The 25,862-nt window shown below is 47.4% G+C and overlaps 1 protein-coding gene across 5 annotated transcripts in view; it reads right to left on the reverse strand.

Annotated features, from left to right (window-relative positions):
• DIP2A (disco interacting protein 2 homolog A) overlaps window positions 1-25,862 on the reverse strand; it is a 107,585-nt gene that overhangs the window by 35,946 nt on the left and 45,777 nt on the right. For 4 of the 5 annotated variants that reach the window (XM_021679205.1, XM_044919232.1, XM_044919247.1 and 1 more), the window contains 12 exons: window positions 21,661-21,780; window positions 20,014-20,211; window positions 12,361-12,452; window positions 9,193-9,303; window positions 7,828-7,951; window positions 7,470-7,579; window positions 6,979-7,081; window positions 5,306-5,370; window positions 4,978-5,071; window positions 4,225-4,344; window positions 2,605-2,719; window positions 1,140-1,279 (listed from right to left, as the gene is read on the reverse strand). In XM_021679205.1, the coding sequence (XP_021534880.1) occupies window positions 1,140-1,279; window positions 2,605-2,719; window positions 4,225-4,344; window positions 4,978-5,071; window positions 5,306-5,370; window positions 6,979-7,081; window positions 7,470-7,579; window positions 7,828-7,951; window positions 9,193-9,303; window positions 12,361-12,452; window positions 20,014-20,211; window positions 21,661-21,780 (1,392 nt within the window). The remainder of the gene's footprint in view (window positions 1-1,139; window positions 1,280-2,604; window positions 2,720-4,224; window positions 4,345-4,977; window positions 5,072-5,305; window positions 5,371-6,978; window positions 7,082-7,469; window positions 7,580-7,827; window positions 7,952-9,192; window positions 9,304-12,360; window positions 12,453-20,013; window positions 20,212-21,660; window positions 21,781-25,862) is intronic. The other variant, XM_044919242.1, reaches the window with a different exon arrangement.

A 25,862-nucleotide genomic window follows, 5' to 3' on the forward strand; every position in this document is an offset into this window, starting at 1 on the left:
CACATGCAGCCAGGGGAGCACCGTGCACACACACATGCAAGCACACACACACACACACACGCAAGCACCCAGGGGAGCACACGCGCCTACACACCAGGGGGAGCACTGTGCACACACACGGAAGCACCCTGGGGAGCACACGCGCACACACACACACACATGCAGCCGGGGGAGCACCGTGCAGACACGCATACACGCACACATGCGTGCACACACGCACGCACACACACGCAGCGGGGGAGCACTGTGCACACACACACACACACACACACGCAAGCACCCAGGGGAGCACACGCACGCACACACATACACATGCAGCCGGGGGAGCACCGTGAAGACACGCATACACGCACACATGCGTGCACACACACACATGCACACTCGCACCGGGGGAGCACTGTGCACACACACGCACATAGGGTGGGTCAAGACAGCTGCCCATGAATCTCAGAAGGGCCCGCATGGCGAGGAGGAAGCCGAGCCACCGTGAGGTCGTCACCGTGAGGGGCAACCACAGAGCAGCAGGCAGAGCCTCCCCAGCTCACAACTGTCACCGGGCCTCCCGGGCCAGGCTCAGGTCTCCATTTCCCTGCGCGACGCTCTGCAGGAGGACCACAGGCAGGCCGTTCCACCACCCTCTCCTTGTGGCACTGCCACGGGGCCGGCACTCAGGTCCGGGGGCCCGGGGGCAGGAGGCTGCAACGGGAATTTCTCGCAACCTTCAGAGTCATGCTCCTGACCGAACACATCCCTGCTACCCCGGCTGGTGGCACCCGGTGATCAGGCCGTCTGCAGACTCTGGAGTGCCGGGAGCTGATCAATGCCTCGTGTGTGTGCAGCATGATGCCCACGCCTGACATGCAGTCAGCGCTCCAGCTCCCAGACACCGGAGAACCACATCCGGCTCAGGGGCCACCAACAGACCCTCCTGGTTTTGCACAACCTTAAATTTAATACAGAGGCAGGCAAAAAACTGAAAAAATAACACTATAAATTAAAACCCCAATATACATGGAAACCACTGCTCAGAAGCCTTTTGCTTGTGAGCTTGCAGAGCACTCCCATGAAGCCCGGAGCACTCAGGACTCCTGTTACGTCAAGCAGCTGCGGGACTGGACACACTCCAGCTCGTCCCTTACCTCCCGGCAGCACCTGACCGACGTCCTGAACGGTAAGAACAGACAGCTTTTCTTCAGTATCAACTCTGATCACACCAAAACTGAGACCGTTCATCGACAGGACAGCTTTCTTTGGTGGAGGTCCTCCCAGGTCTGGCGGCCTGGAAGACAAAAGCAGATGCACTGACGAGGGGACAGAGCCCATGGGGGGGAGGGATCCGTACCCAGCTTGCCTGCAGGATGACGCTGCACCAAAGCCTCTGCTCTGCACCACACACGGCTGGCCGTGGGGGACAGGCCTCCTGAAGACGCTGCGCGCTGCTCGGCATGGGCACTTGCACACTCCTCCCCCCCCCCGGGGCATCTGGTGGGCCTGTGGCCAGGGTCTAAGTGACATTCTGTGACCTCCCCGGAGAGGTCATAAAGCTGACAGCTTCTGCCTGGCTGTGCTGGGACACTTGCTGGGAGCCTGGGCAGCAGAAGGACAGGCCCCGAGGAAGCCCGGAGCAGCCCCCAACGCGTCCAGTCCAGAGACCAGAGGCTGCAAGCCAGAACCACCAGCAGAGCCCTTCCCAAACTCCTGACGCAGAATGCAGGAGAAATACAGTGTCTGATGCCACCAGGCATGGGAGTGAGGTGTCACCACAGAGCAAAGGAATGAGGAATACCTTATGGTTTGTGAAGGACAAAGATGTTCTCTTTCTTGCTAAGTTATTAAAATTTTAGGATTATTTAATACTTGCACATATGAAAGCACAGACTAATATAACACAAGACCACAACCATGACTGACTTTCTAATAACTGGGTTGAGAGCAGAAAATTAACGCAGAGACACTCAACTGTGAGCACACAGCCCTCTACCCCAGGACGGCACCCAGAGGCCGCTGCAGACAGGAGCCCTAGGGCCGCGAGAGGGGACCCGGGAAGGAAAAGGTGGCCCGTTAGGAGCAGGAAGGGCAAGAGCCTGCCAGCTCTGAGGTCCCGACCCCACCCTCCGGGCTGAGACGGGGGGAGTGCAGAGAGAATGCAGCTGCAGGAGCCACGGTGGGGCTTCCTCAGGAGGGGGCAGGGGTGAGCTCTTGGCCAGGGCCCTTCTCCAGGACAGCCCCGCAGGTACAGACCCGTCCCTGGCTGCTGGGCACTGGAGATGCCAGGGGCCCCCCTCGGGGCAGGGAAGGGCTCCGGGCTGCGATGCTTATGAAGGCCAAGGAGGAAGAGGAGCCCTCGGAGGGAGAACAAGCCCAGAGATCACAGCCCCGGGAGCCACTACCCAAGTCCCGGCACGGATCCAGGCTGGAGTGAGACGCGCGACCAGCCCAGGGCGAGGGGCATGGTGCCCAGGGCTGCCCCCCCACCACGCGCACACGCCTGGGAAGCTGGCCCGGCATGGCTTCGTGAATTCTCCTGCCTAGAGGCAGACTCCCACACTCTGCAGCAGCGGTACTGCAGCTGCATGAGGAAGACAGAGCAAGCAACCACCTCACCTGCGGATGGCGACCGTTAACGCCTCAGGGGAAGTCGCACAGGGACAGATGACCTCGGGCCTCAGCCCTCTGGACTGGAAGACATTGAGGAACGCATCACAGGAGGATATGGACCCTGCGTGAGACAGAGGGAGACGTGGGGTAACTGGAGGGCTGACAGGGACAGGCCTGACACCAACGCTCCAGGAGACGTCTGGGGAGGGGTGGGGCTGCTTCCATGGAAAACATGATGTGTCTGGAAACCACCAGCAGGGAAGAGCTGGACGTTTCTCAAGGAAGGCCTCTGCTGCACCCCTGCATTGTGTCTGAGCGCTAACTCACGGCCAGCCCCACCCTCGCCCCATCTCCTCACAGGTCTGCTGATGGGAGGTGACCGAGAAGCATTTATGGGGCGAACCTCCCTCATGGCGAGGCCCGGGTGCTGCTGGAAGTGCCTCAGGGCTGGGGGGTCGGCCAAGTAACCCCCCACAGGGGCAGCCACACACTGTCCCCGGGCTGCCCCTGCTTCTCCCCGACTCGCCCCGGCCAGTGTGAGGTGTCATGGATATGGAAGCTCAGCTCCCAGGCGGGAGGGTGCCACCTGCTCGGGGCTGCACCCATTGGGACCCCAGGGCTGTGCCACGACCCTCAGGCACCCTGCCACAGCGAGGCTTGTGGAAAAGCAGGGGCGCTGCGTCCAGTTCTTGCTGGGCACCGGCAGACAGCAGAGGACACACAAGACAACCCAGTCATTCAGTGCCACAGGGCCCCGGAGGGCACGCGGAGTGGCAGGATCTGAGGTCGGTGGGGCACCGCGGTCAGCAGCCAGGAGGGTGAGCCCGGTGCCCGGGGAGGACCTGCAGGGGCATGAGGCCAGGACCGGGCATGTGACTGGGTTCAGGCGGGCGTGGGGATGCAGGGCACCTAGCCCTGGGTGTCTTGGAGGCAGGATGGAGGGGCCCTGCTGGGCCCAGGGACAGGTGGAGGAGCTGGACGGCAGGGTGCCCTCCTGGGCGGTGGGGGACCAGGGGCACAGGGCTATTAGGGCCCTCCTCAGGGGACTGGATGAAAGGCCAGCCCCCGGTCCAGGTGCTTCAATGCAAAACAGCGGCACACAGCTGTTAAAGCAACGAGAACAGCCTCCCACCTGGTCGAGGGCTTTGTGCCGCATGGAAGCCCCCACGAAGGCCCACCGCGCCTCCCCAGGGAACGCCCCGCGGCAGGCCTCAGACAGCCGCCAACAAGCAGCCACACTCAGACCCTGCGCAGAGCCCAGGGCACACAGCGGCACACCAGGGGAGATCCCGGCAGGAGGCCGAGCCGGATCGCTGGGGCCACAGGGGCCAAGGACAAGAGGCTGGGACAGGCTCCCAGTCCATATCTACATTCCGGCCATTTCCTAATGTAGCTTCTGTCCGAGGTGTTAAAATTGCTTTAAATTCAGTGCCTTCATAAACATGCACAAGATACACCAGGGAGTCCCCACCAAGAGGGCGTGTGGCCCAGCACACGGCAGGACATTTACGGATGTAACACCTCAGTGCTGCTTCTCGGCATGTTGTACTTGAACCTCTTCCCTCCCAAGTCAGGCCAGCGGTGGGGAGGCCCTGGCCACGCCCTCGCTCGGCTGCGCTTACTCACAGGGGTTAGCGCCGTCCGCCACGATCAACACGCGCAGTGAGCTGAGGCTGACGTCCCTCTGACCTCGCTGAGCTAGGAGAGACCAGTGCATGTCGCGGGACTTGACCAGCGCGGCCCGGGCTGCAGAGGGGGAGCACAGAAGTGCCCTGCGTCACGGGAAAGCAGCACGCTTGCGCCTCACAGACACACCTGAGTCTACACGGGTCCCCAGGACGAGTGAGTGTGCGGACAAACCTGAGGCCCAGCCTCAGGGGGTCACGAAGGGGCCCCCCAGGCCTGCTGGAGCAGAGCCCGAGGGACGGGGAAGCCCTGTGGCTGACCAAGGCAGGGGGCAGGCGGGCAAGGCCTCCGGGCAGCCCCATGGCCCTCTGTCCACACTGCTTCCTGGGAATCAGCAGCTCTAGCGCTGGTAGCTTCTAGAGCCCTAACCTCAGATTAAAGCCATCCCCACTACTAAGAACCGGGAGCACTGATGGGACTGTAAAGAAAATTCCAAGAGAACAAAACTGGTAGCCTCTGGTGTTTGCAGAAGAGAGCTGCCACGGGGCCGTCCCCCGCAAGGGCCGCCCGGGCCATGTGCACAGGCCAGACACAGTCCACGACTGGTCATGGTGCGTGCGGGCCGTCAGCGCCCCTCAGCTCATCCCTGCAGTTCCGCATGTCGGCTTTATTACTGTCTGAGTCACCAAGGATTAAATCAAGGTGACTTCTTGAATGAAGGATGAGTCAGATGACGGTGCTATTTCCCATTACCTTTATAGGAACACACTTTCTGAATCCAGGACAGAGGGTTCACCTTCATCAGCGCGTACGGGATGCTGATGACGTGCATCCTGTTCATGACACTCTGTGGAAGAAACGGAGGTGCTCAAGGGGCAGGCCTCGCTCAGGTGCAGACAGCAGAGGGCCACACCACGCCAGAGAAGGCAAAGATAACATCAACGCCCTCCTCATGATGACACTTCAGTTCAGATAAGGATTAATTACATCACCTAAAAATAGGGCTTGGTGTCATCTATTGATATGAAGCATTAGGATCCCTCAATTCCAACCATTAGATCATTTAGCATACAACACTCACTGTTAACACTCCATGCCACAGACCAGCATCCCTTTTGAAATCCAGCACATTTGTTAATGTCTCAGCTGAAAGTGGACAAAGATGGTTAAACCACTTGTGACCCTCTTCACAAGTCATGTGCATTTTTAAAGAAACTCTGAGATGAATACATCATTGATTGACATGAAGAGCTCTAGGAAACATACACACCATTTCCAAATACCATGTACCAATTAATCAATCGTCTTGGTTATTTATTCAAACTACTAGAAAAACTCAGAAGTAGGTCATACAATTTTGGATTAAAACAGAGCTATGCTGGGGCGCCTGGGTGGCTCAGGCGTTAGGCGTCTGCCTTCGGCTCAGGTCATGATCCCAGGTCCTGGGATCGAGCCACCATTTGGGCTCCCTGCTCAGCGGGGAGCATGCTTCTCCCTCTCCCTCTGCTTCTCCCCCTGCTCGTGCTCTCTCTCTCCCTCTCTGTCTCTCTCAAATAAATAGATAAAAATCAGTAAACATCTTGAAAAAAAAAACAACACAGAGTTATGCTGATCACTAATCTGAAAACATAAGGAACAGCGTGTACTTGAGCAGCCCCTCGAGACTCTCCCACTGCACATGGATATGCTTACTTCTCACTGTACATCCAGATGCCCCCATTCTCACACCGAGGCCACCACCCTGCATCGTTGGGAAACAACACATGCTGCTCATGTTGCTTCCCCTCAGAAAGCTGTCCCTTCTCTCTGCTCTCCTCCAGTAAGGGTGGCGACCCGGGGCTGCCCACAGAGTCCTGTGCTCTGCAGGACCTGGCTGCAGGCCCCCCACCGAAGCCACAGCAACCTCGACGTGCACCCCTCAGGATAGACACCAACGGTGAACATGAGTCTGCTGTGCCGGGAGATGAGACTGCTTTCTGAGAGCTCTGTATGTATGCTCCTTCTCTTGCTAAAGCGCCCAAATGATACGTGATATACACATGTCCAGAAAAAGCACACATGTGACTTAATAGATCCAATTTTCAAAAAATTATTCAGGCCCTTGAATATATCTAAAATCATCCTCCAAATCTCCACTGAAGTCTGCAGCGACCCCTGACTTTTATTTTATTTTCCCCTTACTTTTAAACACCTGTATTTTAGTTATTTAAAACATACCATTCAATTTACTTTCTAGTTTTATTCAATTCCAGTATTGTTACAGTGGGGAAACCGTCATTTTTATAGTTTTTTAAAATAATAGTTCTAAGCTAAATATCCGATATTTAACAGTAAATGGGGGGAGGTGCTGCCTTTATCACCAACAGAAAATCTATGACTTTCAAGATTCCGTTTGTATATTTGCATGCATGACAGTTTTTGCCAAAACCACAGTCATAGAAAACAGTAATACAGAAGTGGGTCCATTAAGATGGTTTTCCATTTTTTTAAGTACAAAATACACTGCCCCTCAGCTATGTCACAGATGGAACCAGCCCACCACGCCTAAGTGGTGGTATATGAATTTCATGCTCCTTAAGATCAACAGACACACACATGTACTGGAAAGGACCCTGAGTGGGCCGCCTGGGTGACCTAACCCCCACGCATCCAGCACAAGCAGAGGGCCCTGAGCACTCTGGTCCCCGGCCCCACCTGGGCGAAAGGGCTAGATCGACACACAGCCACAGTCCCCAGGGGCCTGCACGCCCTTACCTTCTGAGTAGCCGCAAGCCTGGGTCAGAGCCTGGCACTGGGCCAGCAGGGATGCGTGGGACACCGTGACCCCCACTGTGCTGCCTTCTTTGCTGGTTTTATACTGAAAGATTTCAAGAAAAAAACCCATTATGGGATGCTTCTGGAGGTCACGGCAGACTGAATGGGAGGCTGACAGAATTTAAAAAGAAGTGGTCAGTTGTCCGTCCTTCACTAACCATCCCGTCACATGGGAGCACATGATACGCCCTGAGTCTTGGGGTGACACCCACAGAGGAAAGTGGGGCACCCCTGGGGTCAGTGCCTGGGTACAGCAGTGCATGCGGGCTAACCCATAACTGCCGACCCTTTCTGTCTCTGGGGTGAAGATCAAACAGAAGGGTAAGTTTAAGCCTGTAACCTAAAATAAATGGCAGCTTACACTCACGAGAAACAAGAGCTGAGCCTGTGGGGGCTGCTTCAACGTGCTCTGAGTTAGATGAGGCCATTACCTCGATGTAGGCGGTCCCAGCCCCTGCATCCTGGGTCTGTGGGTGCCAGTCTTTGGGGGGCTTGGTCAGATGCTTCCCGTCGATCACCAGCCAGGAGAGCGGGGGCCATCCTGTGAGGGTACAGATGGCCCAGGACAGTGGTCAGCAGGCCTCAGGGCTGAGCCCCCACCACACAGCCACCAGCTACTGTGCACCTGGGGAACACAAGTCTCCGTCCCGTTCACTTTGTATTAATTTATATTTAATTCAGTAGGTGCCTCTGAACAGTGACTCTGAACCGGTGGGAAGCGAGACATGCAGGCCTCCGACAAGGACCTCACTCCTGCTGGAGACACCTCCCCTGCCCTTGGGGGCCTACCTTTGAAAGTCGCCACCTCTCCCGTCTGTGCCTTGGGCAGGCCCTTCTGACAAGCATCCGTGGTCAGGGCCAGGGCGACGCCGCAGCTGCCCAGCAGAAACCCGACCTGCTGGCTGCCAGCGTCCTGCAGAGAACACAGCGAGGCGCTCACGGGGCTGCCACAGAGGGCCCTGCACCACTCAGGCCCACCCAGAGAGCTGAGCCCTTCACCTTCATTCGCCCGCATCAACTTCTACAACTGAATCCTAGATGGGTATATACTGTATTTTCATGGAAATACAATAGAATCATTTTTAGGTTGAAAAGATATATTTTTGCAATGAAATAGAAAGTTCTGGATAATGGGCCAATTTCTCAGTGTTTTCTTGTAAATGACATGTAGCAGCATTTTAATAAACCAAAAATAATAGCATGGAAATTTCCACGTGAGTCATCTTTAAAATTTGCAGATTAACCTGGGGAGGCCCAACCTTTAACACTTTAACACAATTACTTATTTCCCACAGAAATGCACATTTCCTTCCAGTCAATGCTTCTTTTATACATATCCCTCAGTAACGTTTTGTCACTTTCTTCCTGCAAGTTTGACAAATCTTGCTTTTTCTGAAGAATCTCTGTATTCAAATATCTGTTCATCATATATCATCCTCTGGGGTGTACTGGTTTTATGTCAAACTTCACTTTTGGGATTCTTGAGTATTTGTTGCTGATAATGCTTACTTTAACTGCCTGAACACTGATAGGGTAGAAAACTCTAATTTTCTAAAACACGTGCCTTGTGTACTCTTAAAATAATTACTTTTTTTCAATAATCAGATTACTGACATTTATACTTGAAATGTAATAGCTCCCTAGAACATCACCAAGTCCCCCACATTAATCATTTGTCAGTAGTAAAAACTGCTTGCTGTTACGTAAGCAGACAGAAAAGCAAGCAAATTCCCATCTCCCATATTCAAAACTATCACTGAGAAGGAGTTACAATATGTCACGGTGTGACTTACTCATTCTCAAGAAATGAAAATTATTATCGATAAGTGTATGGTTTTGAGAGACAGATTTAATAAAATCTGATCGTAAATTCTATCCATCAGAGGAAAAAACATGCACCATTTGTTCTGAGAAGTTCACAGAGATGACGTAAGAGCTCCGTCTACAGCTTCTAAAGTCCCTCTCACAACAAGACACACGAGAGCGGACTGCAGCCGGCACCGCATCTAACACTCTCTCAAGTCCTGGCCTGCCTGCCTCCCTCTCTTCACTCCACACAGCGCCCGGCTGCCAGGTCGCTCCAACAGGAAGGCGCCAGCTTCCGAAGAGAACCTCATGGGGCCGGAGCCCCACAGCCCCGACCGAGTTAGCTACCTTTCTTGTTAATGGCACTTCTATGGGGACAGGAACCAGGTCTGCCAGGAGACACCCATAAAATGCCACCATGAACATCACCGGGTCACTGTTTGGAAACACCAGGGCCACCTACAACAGTACAAAGGAAATCCATGAAATCCACTCACGAATGATGCCGTCACCCCAACGTTCAGAACCCCTGCTGACTAGATGGAATTTGGACATTTTAGATCATCTTACAGTTTTTCAAATGTAGTTCAGAAAATGTAATTTGGGGGTTAATTCTTGGTCCTTAGATTTCCTCAACCATGTAACTTTTCATAAATAGTTTTCAGGTTGAGGTCTTTATTCTACAAGCAACGGAATAATTTAGAGCGTTTGTGCGTAACGGCCGTCCAGCACGAGTCTGGCGTGGGATGGAGACCTGGCTCGCTCCGTGCACGCTGTCTGTCTGGGGCACACCACCCACATCTGTCAGCCTGGGCGAAAAACACCCACAGCAACAGGAAGAGTGGGCACGGCACCAAATTATACCCAAAATACCTTCCACAAGATAAAATCCTAACACCAAAGTTTTAGTCGAACAGATCTTCGCTCAAGACTTAAATGTACTGACAGGGAAGGGGGGAGGGCACCGGACCCCTCAGCGGAGACCCCCACCGCTGCTCCTCCCGCAGAGTCCCCTGGTCCCCATGCTGCCACTGTTTAAGTTACATGCTCTATTTTATTCATCTTCCACTTTCATTTTTATCAAAAACATTTAAAAACACAGAATTTAAGATGACAAAAGTACCAATGGAAAACAATACCCCATGCTCTACCATTCCTCGCTCCCCAAGGCAACCTCTTCAAAAATATCTTACATCTTCCTTTTGCTATTTACTCTCATATTTTTAAGTATTATGCTTACATTGCTATATTCTATTGTTGAAAATGTCTCAGTATAGACTTTATTTCCCATTATTGTAGATGAGTTCCCAGCCCTCTTCATTCCTGCCTTTCTCTTCCCCATCTTTGCAGCTGCCATTTCTAACAACATCGGGTAAAATTAAAAGCTATTTATGGAATAAGATTTTTATAAGCCCCAAATATTGTAATAAGTGCGCTTGAAACCATAAGTGATAAAGTCAGGATAGTAGATGCTAACACCGGGCCCTTGAGGACACAAAACAATGGCTACGTAGAACTACTTGATAAGACACAATTTAAGCTACACCTCTACTCTCTCCTTGAGGTCTGGAAATCCAGTTTCTAACAAGTTAATTTGCTGAAAAGGGCAAAGCTCTCCTTTAAAAGTTGATATTAATAGTGGCTGCACCAGAACTGTGACCCACAGCTTTGAGACTAGATATTTGGTATAAAAACATTTTTAGAGAATTTAGAGTTGTGTTTGTTCACTTTTATAAACTCTTTTTCCCACAGGGTGATGAATTGGCTACCCATATCTGATAGTTAGCTCATTCACTGTGATCTGTCGACCTTCCATAATTAACCTAACTACGTGGACTCTCTCAGGAGTCAAGAAGAGTATCTGGTAGTCTCTGTCCTTGCAGGAATCTTTTTCAAGAAAATTAAATTAGTGATTCTTAGAGTCATTTTAAAGCACAACATAAATCAGGAACTCTTACAGTTTCATTCTAAAGCACAACGTATCAAGTACCGTTCTCGGACTATTCTCGTTTTTCAGCCGAGTCCACATCTGCTGATGGTAACTGCCACCTCTACTTGCTTTGCTTTCCATGTATCTGCTGGCCAGATATGCTCTAAAATGCTCCGCCAGATGTGTTCAATACCTTTCGCAAGTATTTTCTAAGTAACCAACCCGTCAGGTTGTCCTAAGTCTTACCAGATGCCCAGCAGCGTACCCCGGCCTGGGGCCTCTGTCCTCCCAGGCCACCCTACACCTTGGCTCGCTCCTGCCCACCTGGAAGCTCGGAGGCTGGTTTCTGCACCCTGGTCCTGCTCAGTAAGTGGCAAGGAGCTCTGCTGCGGGCCCTCTCACTCTCCAGCTTCAGGATGTTGACGGGCATTACTACCACCACTTAAAATTCTCTACTCTCTGTCCCCTTTCCCGTCTAGAACTCCTATCAGCCAGACACCGGACCTTCTTGACCAAGGCTCAGTTTCTGTCCTTCCCACTTTCCATCTCTTAGCCTTCCCCACTAGCATCTTTGTCTTGATTTGTGGAGCAATAACTTCACCTTCATTCTCCAGGGATATTAAGACTAATTTTTTAAAAAAATTTATTTTCTGTATGTGACTTTCTTCCACATTTGTTTCCTCCCCCCACCGCCCACCCCCCCTTTTCCCTTTTCTTGTTTTTCTTTTCTTTGCCTGTTGGTTGTTTTCTTTCACATTCTTCAAATGCCCTGGGTGACTGGTTCTTTTTCAAGAGTGGACAAAGAGTTGCCTGAAACTTATAGTTTCACTGTGGGGCGATCTGACCACAACAGCCCTCTCACTAGGGGGTCTCACTGTTGAGTGTCCTGCCCTCCATCGTGGACGTTCTGGTCTACCTGTGCTCCTCATGTCTGCTTCAGTTTGCCCAGAGCCATGCTCACCAACAGAACTTCCTATGATGACGGAAACGTTCTATCTCCAAGCTATCAAATGTGGTAGCTATTAGCTACGTGTGGTTCACGAGCCCTTGAAACGTGGCTTGGGTGACTGAGGAACTAAATTTTTTATTTTATTTAACCGTGGTTAATTTAAGTGGCCCCATGTGGCTACTGCAACAATGTTGGGCAGTGTAGTAAGTACAAGGAACAAATAAGCCTCTAGCCTCCTCATGTTCTACCTCAGCAGTGAGGTAAGAGGGGGCTGCCTGGCCACATGGACGAGAGGAAGAGATGAATTTCCAAGTAGGGTCAATGTTTTCTCATAAAACTTAAGCTTTGGGGATCCAATTTTTATTAATATTAATATTTTTACTAAAATCAGTAGGTATGAAGTCAAAGAGGAAAGATGTTGGAAGAGTCAGTGGATGAGCAATGAAGAATGAAAAGAACCATGATCTTACGTACATCATCATAAACTTTGTCCATATTTAATATTTTTCTTTGCTGACTTTAAACCCCTTGTATTAATACTATAAGTCTAACCAACTGATGGAATACTGATTTCAATGAGACATATTTTTAGAGTTTGCTTTTGCTCACTCCAATAAGTTATATTCTAGTTACTTACTCTGTCTCCAGGTTTAAGTAGTGGTTCATTCTTACTAGTCAGTTTATTAAGTAGAGTATAAGCTAGTTTTAAACTCCGACTCCAAAGTTTGCCTAAAATAAAATAAAAATACTAAGCAATGTAAAATTTAAGAAACTGATAAATAACATTTTGATGTAGCAATCACAATATCCCATAATGAACCATCACTCTACTATTGGAAATTCAGGTAGTTTCCAACTGATAACTATTTTGCACAATGCTGTAATGAACATCATAGTTTTCTCTTAAAAATAACTTATGGATTTATTTTTCTTAATACAAAAATAGAACAGGAATTTATTATAGAAAATTTAGAACATAGAGAAGCTAACAGAAAAAAGTCAGCATTCTTTCGGTTATGTATGAACACACACACAACACACACAGACACAAAAGCATATATACATGTACATGCAATTTTCAAGAAATTGGATCATACTTCACTCTGCTTTGTTCAGTCAACATTGCATTTCAGATGCATTTTCATATCATTAAATATCTCTCAACTACATCCCTTATTATGATTATGAGTGGCATAGAATTCATTTAACCTCTATAATTCATGAGGTGGGTCCTATCTCCATCTCCAGTTTTCACACAAGAGGAGACCGTCCAGGAGACGTCAGTCCCTCCAGGAGACATCAGTCCCTCCAGGAGATGTCAGTCCCTCCGGGACCCAGCCCTCAGGCCCAGCAGGTTCTGCCGGGCATACGCCCCTCCAGCACGCAGGCTCACGTACAGAGCGCAGCCGTGAACGCTCAACAAAGGAGAGCGTCACTTGGAAGATGGACGGTGAAACAAAGGGAAGGGAAGGAAGTCTAAAGGCCTCTGGGAGGTAGACCGAGGAGGGGCAACAATGGGGTAGGACGACAGAAAAACCCGAGTCCATCCCCAACACCTGAAGCAGCCTCAACACCCACCCTACGTAGTACCAAAGAAGCAACACAAGAGTCATGATTCAGCCCCTTTCAAATTCCTGGGGAATGACCACATGCAATTTGAGCAGCCATGCCCCCCGAGTAGTGCTCAGATTTCATCATAAATAAAACTAAACATGGGTGCAACATTATGAAATAAGTGAACTGTGGGACCTGAGAAATCAGTGAGAAAAAAAATATTCAACTCAAAACACTATTGCCTTTGTCTATATACAAAGGTCAATTCAAGATGTTGATAACTGTAATAATCCAGATTTTCAAACTGAATCCAGCTATATATAAAAAGAATAATGTATCATGACAAAGTCAGTTTATCTCAAGAATGCAAAAAGTTTTGGGGCACCTGGGTGGCTCATAGGTTGAGCGTCCGACTCTTGGTTTGGGCTCAGGTCATGATCTTGGGGTGGTGAGACTGAGCCCCACCTAGGGCTCCGCGCTCAGTGGGGAGTCTGCTTGAAGACTCTCCGTCTCTGCCTCTGCCCCTTGCCCCACTCTCACGCACTCACTCTCTCTCAAATAAATCAATCAATCTTAAAAAAGTGCAAAAAGTTTTAACAGAAAATCAACATAATTTGTCACATTAACACAAGTGAAAAAAGGTAAAACAATTGAACAATCATCCAGGATTTTAAATGATTTAAATTCAGAATGAAAGGAAATTTCCTTAAAGTTGATAAAGCCCATCTTTAAAAGTCCTACAGGAAATATCAGAATTAATGGTCAGATATTGAAAGCTTATTATGGAAGGCGAGCTGACCGTGCACAGCTGGGGGTTATGCGGGCCCTGGCACCCACAGGAGACAGAGTATCTCATGGATTCATGCCCCTGGAGCACTGCCACTGAGGCATGAAGGTAACAGCAGAGCTTCTGGCAGACCCTGGGGAAGCAGAAACAAGCCAAGGACATCTGCTTTTTTATTGAAAGTCTTAGCCGACGCAGTAAGGGGGAGGGGTGGAGAGAGAAGGCCAACAGTTGGAAACAAAACTGTCATTATTTGCAGATGATGTGACTGGTACATTATGAATCTCTTGATGTCCTCCATGGATGTCAAGATTTACTATAGAGCCACAGTAATTCAGGAAGTTGGTACTGGCATGAGGGTAGTATATTAACTCAATGGGATAAAACAAAGAACCGCAACAGCCCCACCATGTGTGGACAATTCCATCTATGACACAGGTGGCCTGGAGAAGGGTGGTGGCCCTGTGGGAATGAGAATGGGACAGATGGCTATCAGTCCTGAAAAACGGACCCTGGGACCCATCCCCACGCTGTACACAAGACTCATTCCCAGTGGATTTGGTACATCTAAATGTGAATGGCAAAACAGCAGAGCTATTGCAAGACAAGAGAATAACTTTATGACCTTGGCTTAGGTAAAGTCCTTAAGGAGAACTCCGGAAACATTCACCATGAACATAAAAGAAGGTGAGGTTGGGTGGAGCTTCTGCTCACTAAGGTACTGGTCAGCAGTGGATGGGGAAGGCTCACAGTGGGGGACACTTGCAGCACATGTCACTGACAAGGCCTGGTATCCAGAAGACACCAAAAATTCCCACAAATAACCCTACATAAAAAATGTGCAAAAGATTCAATAGTACTTAACAAAAGAGAAAACCCAAATGATTAAAAAAAAAAATAGGAAAAGATGTCAATCTACTCTGTGATCAGGAAAATGCAAATTAACACCCAAATGAAATACTACTACCATATTCTCACCAGATTAGCCCCAGGAAGCCTGACGATGGGGAACAGATGGGACTGACACACTGATCAGTTAAGTGTAAACTGGGAACGTTTGGCATTGTCTGATAAATGTGAAGATATGCATAATCCCAGACCCAACACTTCCACTCAGGAGTACAGCCCCTAAAAAATGCATGCTCATGTACCAGGTGGCACACCCCAGAACGTTCTTTTTTTTTTTTTTTAAAGATTTTATTTATTTATTTGACAGAGGGAGACACAGCGAGAGAGGGAACACAAGCAGGGGGAGTGGGAGAGGGAGAAGCAGGCTTCCCGCCGAGCAGGGAGCCCGATGCGGGGCTCGATCCCAGGACCCTGAGATCATGACCTGAGCCAAAGGCAGACGCTTAACGACTGAGCAACCCAGGCGCCCCCACCCCAGAACGTTCTTAGCAGCATTGTTTGTGAGAGCCAAAACTGGGTATCAACATTATAGCCAATACGTAAATTCTGATCTATTCATTCTTAGACAGAAATGAACAAGCTACAACTACACACAATAATATGACTCATAAAAGCATAATGGTAAAAGACTCTGCTTCCAAACAGGAGACAGTACTGCTGGCAGACCAGGGCTCCCACCTAGAACAATTTTATCCAACAACTGGATAAAACGCAGAAATCATCCAGCAAAGACAACTAGAGGAGTTAAGGCTCGAGAGGGAAAACCCTCGGGAAGGCGAGCTGACCGTGCACAGCTGGGGGTTATGCGGGCCCTGGCACCCACAGGAGACAGAGTATCTCATGGATTCATGCCCCTGGAGCACTGCCACTGAGGCATGAAGGTAACAGCAGAGCTTCTGGCAGAGGCTGGGAGCCACGACAGCACAACCAGCCTCCCCCTAGGAAATCTACGGAGTCCTGGGGCTGTGAGCAACAGCGGCTGAAAACCCATGTGGAAAACCTCTGAGAAGCAAAGTGGAGTCCTTACGTAGCACATGAGACAAAAGCCATGGCTGGGGAACCCTGGAGGAGAAGGACAGACAGGCGCTCAGAGGGGGGCTGAGCCAGCCCCAACTGCACGGCAGAGACCAGCCACCATGCTACCTGCCATGTGGAGTGAAGGAGGGACGTCTCTCATGGAGGGACATCATCTGGAACCTCCATAATTTTTTACACACAATGTCCAACATTTAATCAAAAAGGTACCAGGCATCCCAAAGATAAATTCCCCAAACTAAAACCAAGAGAAAGTACAGACAACAGCAACAGGCCCAGAGGTGACCTGACCTGGAGCTGGCTGACAGAAACTTTCCATCGTGGTAAGGGATGTATGGATTCTGGGAAATAAAGGAAAGGATGAAGACAATGCATGGAATGATAAAGAATTTTCCTAGAAAATTAGAAGAGGAATTAGAATACAGAAGTGAAACTAAACTAAAAAGACAATATCAAAATTAAGAACTCATCAGGAATTTCATAATAGAATAAAAATTTCACAGAAGACAGGATTAGAGAATTTGAATAAAGGAAAATTTAAAAATCTCCAAACTGAAGTATAGATGACCCTCGAATAACACAGGTCCACTTAGTGGATTTTTTTTGATAAATACTATAAATGTATTTTCTCTTCCTTAAGATTTTCTTAATAACATTTTCTTTTCTCTAGCTTACTTTATTGTATGAATACAATATATAATAAAAACAACATATAAAATAAGTGTTATCAACTGTTTATGTTATCAGTAAGCCTTCTGGTCAACAGCAGACTAGTAGTAGTTAAGTTATGGGGGTAGTCAAAACTTATACTTGGGTTTTCAACTGTGCAGGGGTCAGCACCCCTAACCCCTGTATTGTTCAAGGGTCAACCAAATACATAGAAAAGAAAACAAAATAGAAAAAAGAACATTAGGGGCGCCTGGGTGGCTCAGCCGTTAAGCGTCTGCCTTTGGCTCAGGCCATGATCCCGGGGTCCTGGGATCGAGCCCTGCATCGGGCTCCCTGCTCCACGGGAGGCCTGCTTCTCCCTCTCCCACTCCCCCTGCTTGTGTTTCCTCTCTCGCTGTGTCTCTGTCAAATAAATAAATAAAATCTTTAAAAAAAAAAAAAAAAGAAAGAAAAAAGAACATTAAAGCTATATGGGATTCAAAAAAGGTATAAGTGTAATCAAAGTCCCAGAAGGACGAGAGAGGGAGAGACCTCAATTCAACAGGTGGGGGCTGTGAGCAGACCACACTCCTCAAGGCGGGCAGTGAGCGCCTTTCTGAGGAATTACAGATTGAGCTCTCATGAATACAGATGCAAAGATCCTAAACAACATATTGGCTAAATCAAATTCAGACATTTGTTAAAAAGATTATCATGGCGAAGTGGGATTTATTCTAGGAATGCCAAGGCTGCTTAACATTTGAAAATTAATCAATGTAATTCATCAAATTAAGTGGGGAGGAGAGAGAAAGATACGATCATCTTGACAGAGCAGAAAAAGTGTTTTATAAAATTCAATGCCATCCATGATTAGAAAAAAAAAAAAAACTTCTGGTAAACTAGGAATAGAAGGGAACTTCCATAACCTGACAGAGAATTTCTACCACAAAATAGCAATCATACTTCATGACCCAAAGCCTTCCACCGGAGCTGGAGAAGGAAGCAAGCATATGCCCACTACCCAACATTGTACTGGGGTTCTAGCTCTTCAGTGAGGCAAAAAAAAAATAAAAGGCACAAGTATTGGGAAAGCCAAAATAACACTGTCTTTGTTCATAGATGACATGACTTTGAACATAGGATATCCAAAAGATATATGGACAAACTACTAATTAACAAACAGAAAAAGAATTAGTAAGTTAATTTAATGAGATTATTGGATACAAAATCACCATTTAGGGGTACCTGGGAGGCTCAGTCGGTGAAGCGTCTGCCTTCAGCTCAGGTCATGATCCCAGGGTTCTGGGTTCAAGCCCCACATTGGGCTCCCTACTCAGCAGGGAGTCTGCTTCTCCCTCTGCCTGCCCCTCCCCCTGCTTGTGCTCTCTCTCTCTCTTTCAAATAAATAAAATCTTTTTTTTAAAAATCACCATTTAAAAAATCAATTGCACTTCTATATACAAGCAACAAATGAGCAGAAAAAAGTTTTTAATCATTCCATTTCAATAGGAATAAATCTAATGAAAGATGCTCAAGAGTTCTGTACTCAAAAGTATAAAACATTAATGAGAGAAATTAAAGGGGGCCTTGAAGTAAGGGGAAAATATTCCACAGTCTTGAATCGGAAGATTCCGTAACTGTAATGGTATCAATTCTCTTCACATTTAACTACAGAATCAATGCAGTGCCAATCAATATCCCAGCAGGAATCTTTCTGGAAATTAACAAATTGATTCAAAAGATGGCTTAGAAATGCAAAGAGCCAAGAATAGTCAAGAAAACTGTAAGGAACAATCACAGAGCTGAAGGGCATCTATACCAGACACCAGGGCTCATAAAGCTGTAGGCGTTCACGGAGCACGGACAGACAGAAGAGCATGACAGACAGACAGAAGAGCATGAGGGCAGCCGCAGACCCACACGTATCTTTTCACCTGATATGCCTGGGGGAAGGATTGCCTTTTCAGTAGATGGTACTAGGTCGATTAGACATTCACTAGGAAAGAAAATGATTCCAATGTCACACCATACAAACTAAACTGAAGATGAATCATGACACCTAAATATGAAGAGCAAAGCAAGTTTTTAGAAGAAAAAGTAGGAGAATATCTTTGTGACCTTAGGTTTGGCAAACAGGACAAAAAGCCGCTAAAATAAGGGGAAAAAATAGATAAATTAGACTAATTAGACTAAGACTTCTTATTGATCTAAAGCCGCACAAAGTGTTTAAAGACAGTCCACAGTGTGGAAGAAGACTTTTGCAAAACAAATTTGACAAAAGACATGTATCTAAAACACACAAAGAAGAAAACATGAGCAACCAAATGGAAAAATGAGCCAAAGATCTGGATAGTACATAAAAGAGGATATTCCAACAGCCAATAAACATACAAAAGTATTATTAGGCATCAGAGAAACGCAAATAAATTACCACCATAAATGACACCATAAAACACCTACAGGAAAGGCTAAAATGAAATAGACAAGATCAAGTGTTGCCAAGGGTGTGGAACAAGGACAAGTCTGCACACAGTTTGGACACAGTGTAACAGCGTGTCTGTCCTAAAGCCGAACACGGCTGCTTGTACATGCACATTTATGCCCAGCACAGACAGACTCACCTAAGAATGTTCATAACAGCACCATACACAATAGCCCCAGTGGAAAGGTCCATTACTGTAGAGCACACAAGTAATTTTTGGCATACTCATACAATAAACACATCCATCAATGAGCCTCACACAACATCATGGCTGAGTCTCCTAAACAAGACTGCACAAAAGAATGCACACACAACACCTTTCACTTAATTCCATTTACGTAAAACTTGGACAGGGAGAGCCAGAAGTGTTCACAAGCATCAGGACAGTTCAACCATCATTGTGAGGATGTACGAGCTGGAAGGGACACAAGGGGCCTAGGGAGCTGAGTGCTAGTTAGAGGAGTACATTCACTCCGTGAAAATGCATCGAGCCAGACGCTTATGATTTGTGTTACATAAAAATATAATACGGAACCAAGAGATGCCAAACACAAAAAATACATACTGTATGATTTCATTTATACAAAGTTCAAAATGAGACAAAACCAAATTCCATTGCTCAGAGGTGCGTATTTGGATGGGAACCTCGACACCAGAGCAGTGGCTGGTCGCCATCAGTCAGTGAGGAGTCCCCTCTGCTGGGAGGAAGGGGCAGTGGTCCAGGAGGGGCACCTGGAGTGAGGCAATGTTCTGTTGTTCTGACAGTTGTGTTGGTTTCTTGGGAATTGTTCTAGCATGTTCGTGAAGCTGTATGTCTGAGCTGTATGACATGCAACATTTTACAGCTAAACCAGAGCCCAGCTGCTTTCAACACTTGCCATAGGTGAGGGTGTAGACAGCCTTCCCAGCCGTGTCCAAGGCGGTCAGACAGGGGGCTTTGGGCTGTGTCGTACCCCACTGCTGCAGGGCGGCCAGCAGGGACGGGGGCCAGGGGACCCCCACAGCCAGAGGTTCCCCTCTCAGCACCACCATCTGGCTTCCCTCAGGCTTTGGCTGATTTGGATCTGGTTGCTGCACTGTAAGCAAAATTGAAATTTAAAAATCAGCATTTCATAGGACCATGCATACATTCTGTTTTTAAGCTTTCTCTTAAAAAATACCAACTATAAGAGGGGCGCCTGGGTGGCTCAGTTGGTTAAGCAGCTGCCTTCGGCTCAGGTCATGATCCCAGGGTCCTGGGATCGAGCCCCGAGTCGGGCTCTCTGCTCCGCGGGAAGCCTGCTTCTCCCTCTGCCCCTCCCCCTGCTCTTGATCTCTCTCTCTCTCTCACAGCTCTCGCTCTCTCTCAAATAAATTCTTAAAAAAAAAAAAAACACCAACTGTAAGAAGGTTACAATAACTTGTTTAGATTTCCTTATTATTATAATAGTCCCAGACCAACGGACCCAAAGGACAGATGGAGACTCGTCATGGAAACTGCAGGACACTGTACTGGACCCCATGGGCCAATCCCCAGAACGGCGGCAGTGCGTGGGGTGACAGCAGATGATGACACCTGAGGGAAAGGCACTAGTCCCACTTATCAAGGATGAAAGTGAGCAGAATCACCATCTCAGTTTGGGCACTCAAAACAACCATCACCATGTTGAAAGAAAAAGATAAAGTAAAATCGATTACACTTCCAATGGCTGTGTAACTGGCATTGGCCCAAGTGTAAGGAAGACTCTGCCCGAAGACCATTTCCACCACTGAACTCTGAATCTGAAAGGCGTCACCCGATTATAAAGGGGAAACAATGACCTAAGGGTTGTGTTAGCCCTCAGTGGGGAGGAGATGCCTGGCAGTGGTCAGTGGGGCAGCAACACGAGGCAGGAGGCACGAGGGGCAGGGGGGTGAGCCGGCCACACGCCCCTGCGGCCCGAACACAATTACACGCTCATACCTTGTACTAGACTTTATTTCTTGCCTACAGATTTATACTTCTTTCTACTTCTTGGTAATTTTCTTTTAAAAGTAGATCTATATTCTTTTTTCCTAAGTGTATATCTCACTCATAAATGAGAGACTAAATTTCTGGAAAAGGGCCAAAACCATGCTAAAAATATACTTTAAAACCATGGGAAGACAAGTATTTCAGATTTAAAGTTTAAATAAAAATTCAAATAAGGGGGGTGCCTGGCTGGCTCAGTTGGTGGAGCGTGTGACTCAATCTCAGGGTCAGGAGCTCAAGCCCCACGTTGGGCATGGAGCCTACTTTTAAAAAAATTTAAATAATGTAAATAAAATGAAACCTTAGGAGTATTCTTATCAAGTACTAAGCGCTGGATTAGAGGCACAGAGAAATGTTAAGTCCCTTAACCAGGAGCGACGCGTTTTCTCCCTGTTCACGTGACGTGACACTCAGTGACCCCAGGGCTGGAAATAGACGGGGGGTCACTTGGTTGTGTTGTAATGTCACAGAGTGACCACACACAACACACATTCCCTGTTCACACTGACACAGGAGCCCGCCCGAGATCCCTCACCTTCCAACAGCTCCTCAAAATCATCCACAAAGAACTCCTTCAGCGGAGGGCGCTTCGGCCTCTTCAGGGTGTTGAGAAGTTGCTGGATTTTGGAGGACACTCTGCTGTTCACAGGGACACCTGCCACGGAAAGAGGAGCGCTGAGGCCAGAGCTTGCCAACCCTCTGGAGACAGGACGCGGAGACAGGGTTCAGCGACCAACAACGCACACACGTTGGAACTCATAAATCCAACCAAGCATTGGCCCCGTCATGCAGCCATTTTGGAATTCATTAACTCATTCAATAAATATTCACTGAAGGCCTTCCGGGAACTAGAACTTTTTTTTTTTTTTTAAAGATTTTATTTATTTATTTGACAGAGAGAGACACAGCGAGAGAGGGAACACAAGCAGGGGGAGCGGGAGAGGGAGAAGCAGGCTTCCCGCGGAGCAGGGAGCCCGACGCCGGGCTCGATCCCAGGACCCCGGGACCATGACCTGAGCCGAAGACAGACGCTTAACGGCTGAGCCACCCAGGCGCCCCAAACTAGAACTTTTTTTAAGCTCGTGATCTTCGAAGTGGTCCAGAGACCCTTTCAGGGGGCTCATGGGGCCACGTGGTGGTGTCATTGCCCCCCCCCTCCTCACAGGGCACGGCGAGTCTTCCAGAGGCCCCACGATGCGTGAGCCACAACAGACTGAGCAGGGACGAGGCACGGGGGCCAGGTGCCTCCACCATGCCGGCGGCGAGGGAGACAGGCAGTGTGGAAACCAAGCCCATTCTTCCGGCCAAATCTTTGTTTTAGAAATTCTGTCATAAATATGTACTACTTACGTGAAGATGTGATGAGTTTCTTATTGCTATTTTTAAATGGATTAATAAATATTTTTTAAATCTTTAGTTTTAACTTCTAACATAGTAAGTATCAAGAGATTTCAGCCACATACACTAAAAGCTCTTCGGTGTCCGCAGTAATTACCCAGAAACAATGTTTTGGGAGATGGAGAGTCAGCAGAAAGGCAGCTCCCCATCTGCTGGGTGAAAACAAGCAGGGACATGTGCACACGCCCAGAAGCCACAGCGGCCGACAGGGTGAGGCTGCTCTAAAGTGAGCGCAGTGGGAAGAAAGCCACAGGCTCCGTGGGCAGCACTGCCGTGGAGGACAGCGGAGCAGGGCCCCGAGCCTCAGACACAGCCCGCCGTCCAAGCGCAAGTGTGGCGGCCGGCGCCAATGTCCTCCCGCAGCAGCCCCGTCCTCCAATTTGGAGCCAGTCACGTTCCCGAACCAAGCACCGTACTGGGTCATCACCTGTCTAGGCTCCTTTGATCTGAAACATTTCTTCATCCTTTATGACGATGACTTTTGAAAGAATACAGTTCTTTTTTTTTTATGAAGTAGAACATACCTCATTTTGAGTTTGCTTGAGGTTTTCTCATGATTCAATTCATGCTGCGCTCCAGGTTGAAATACTACCCGAATATCATGTCCAGATATATGGGACGGCCACCTACCCTCACGGAGACAGATCTTCCTCACCCAAAATGCTGCCCAGCTTCTACACTACATTGTCACGATGTTTTCTTCTGCACCTAATATGCAATGTGTGAGGAGGCACTTCAAGACCACACAAATATCCCAATCCTCATAGAACCTTCTTCCTGCTTTTCACAGCCATTGGATCATTCTTGTCAGAAGCAGTTTTTACTGCAATGGTTGCAAAATTATTCTCCAACATTAGCACCCCATTTAAATTTACCTGTTGACACTCAGCATTCTGTTCTCTATGTGTCTGTCTGTCTATCATTCATCAGGAATGACTCAGTGACTGCTCCATTGTTATAAAGCATTATGAATCTGGGGCACCTGGGCGGTGCAGTTGGTTAAGCGTTTGACTTGATTTCTGCTCAGGTTGTGATCTCAGGGTCGTGAGATCAAGCCCCAGGTCGGGCCCCATGCTCAGCGGGGAGTCTGCTTGGGATTCTCTCCCTCTGCCCCTCCCCCCACTATCTGTCACTCTCACTCCCTCTCTCCCAAATAAATAAATAAATCTTGTTAAAACAGGCATTATGGTTCTTAACTATTTTGATGCACAAATTATCCCACATTTAGCAAGTGGGATCCTGGGCAAAATGATTGGTGACCTGCCCCCATCATTTTTTCTAAGCACTGCTGTACATTCTGTCATGTTTCAGAGTCATTTTATGCTAACACTGCCCCAGCTCTTAAAGGGCTGGACAGGAAACATTCTGGGCAGTGAGCACCGTCTTGGTTGCAACTACCCTACTCTGCAATTCTGGGGCGAAAGCAGCAAAGATGACATTGGAAGGATGGGCATGGCCATGTCCCAGTAAAACGTTATTTACAAAAGCAGGATGCCAACCCATACACTATAATTGGCTGACCAGCAATCCATATGATTTTGGGTCTTTTCCTATTTTTAAAAGTCTGTTTGAGGCACCTGTGGGGCTCAGTCAGTTAAGCATCTGCCTCCGGCTCAGGTCATGATCCCAGGGTCCTGGGATGGAGCCCCACATCAGGTTCCCTGCTCAGCAGGGAGTTTGCTTCTCCCTCGGCCTCTCCCCTCCCCCACTCATGCTTGTCTCTCTCTCTCTCAAATAAATGAATAAAATCTTTTTTTAAAAGCTTTTTATTTTAGAAACATCAGAGCTTTAACTATCACACATGCTGTGAATAGTTTCTCCTAATCTGTCAATTCTTATGACTCTCTTTATGGGGTATTTTGCCATGTAAAGAATTTTTTTAGTTTCATGTAGTCAAATTCATGTATCTTTACTTTTATTGCATGTAGATTTTTAGTTAAATTCAGAAATGCTTTACTTATAATCAGGTTAAAGAGAATTCACCAATTTTTTTTCATTTTATTCTTCGTTTCTTATATTTAGAACGTCTGATTCTTTTGGAGTTTTGCCTTTTCAGTGGTATGGGAGAAGGATCTGAGTTTAACATTTCCCAACAAGCTTTCCAATGGTCCCAATAACATTTATTTAAAAAAACCATCTTTGCCACATTGAGGTAATATATATAGTATCATGTGGAGGCATACTGTGATGAATACTGTAAATTCTACAGTAACCACTAAAAAAAAAAAGGTAGATATAGAATAGAATATAAACCAAAAGAAAGCAGGAAAAGGAGTAAAATTAACAGATGAGTCAAACAGAGAAAAGAGAGCAGGATCCTAGATTTAAACCCAACCAAATCACTAATTGAAATGGACTATAGGGGGAGTGCCCGGGTGGCTCAGTTGAGCATCCAAGTCTTGGTTTCAGCTTGGGTCATTATCTCGGGGTTGTGGGATTGACCCCCACCATCTGGTTGGATGCTCAGAATGGAGTCTGCTTGAGATTCTCTTTCTACCCCTGCCCCTCTGCCCACCCCACCCCTGCTCTCTCTCTCTCTCAAATAACTAACTAACTAAATAAATAAATAAATAAATAAAAATAAAATCTTTAAAATGGGCTATAGGGGCGCCTGGGTGGCTCTGTTGGTTAAGTGTCCGACTCTTGATCTCACCTCAGGTCTTGATCTCAGGGTCATGAATTCAGGCCCACAATGGGCTCCATATTGGGCGTGAAGCATACTTAAAAAACAAACAGACAAACAAACAAAACTGACTATAAGTGATCCAAACACTCCAATGAAGTAAATGATTATGTGCTTAAAGAAAAATGCAAGAATGAATAAAACGCTAATTATAAGAAACACATTTTAATTTTAAAGACCTTGGTAGGGTAAAAGTAAAAGGATAAAAAGATTTGCCATGTAACTAATACTCATCAAATAGCTGAAGCCAGCCATAATAATACCAGACAAAGAAGATTTCAGAATAAGAAATATCACAAAGGATAATTTTACAATTATACAGTGGCCAATTCATCAAGACAGAACAATTTTTAAATATGTATGCACCTAATAACAGAACTTCAAAATACACAAAACAAAAACTGACAGATCTAAACAAACAGAAAAATCCACAATTAGAGTTGGAAATTCAATATCCCTCTCAGCAAGTTATAGAAAAGGTACACAGAAAATCAGTAAGGAGAGAGAAGACTCAAACTAAAGTATCAATCAACTGGATGTAACTTTCATTCACAGAAAAACTACCCAACAGCATTATATACCCAAAACAGACCATGTGCTGGGTCATTAAAAAGTTTTCATATATTTAGACGGAGTTGAATTATATAATATAGTAA

The sequence above is a fragment of the Neomonachus schauinslandi genome, chromosome 1 (assembly GCF_002201575.2).
Source record: "Neomonachus schauinslandi chromosome 1, ASM220157v2, whole genome shotgun sequence".
NCBI lineage: Eukaryota > Metazoa > Chordata > Mammalia > Carnivora > Phocidae > Neomonachus > Neomonachus schauinslandi.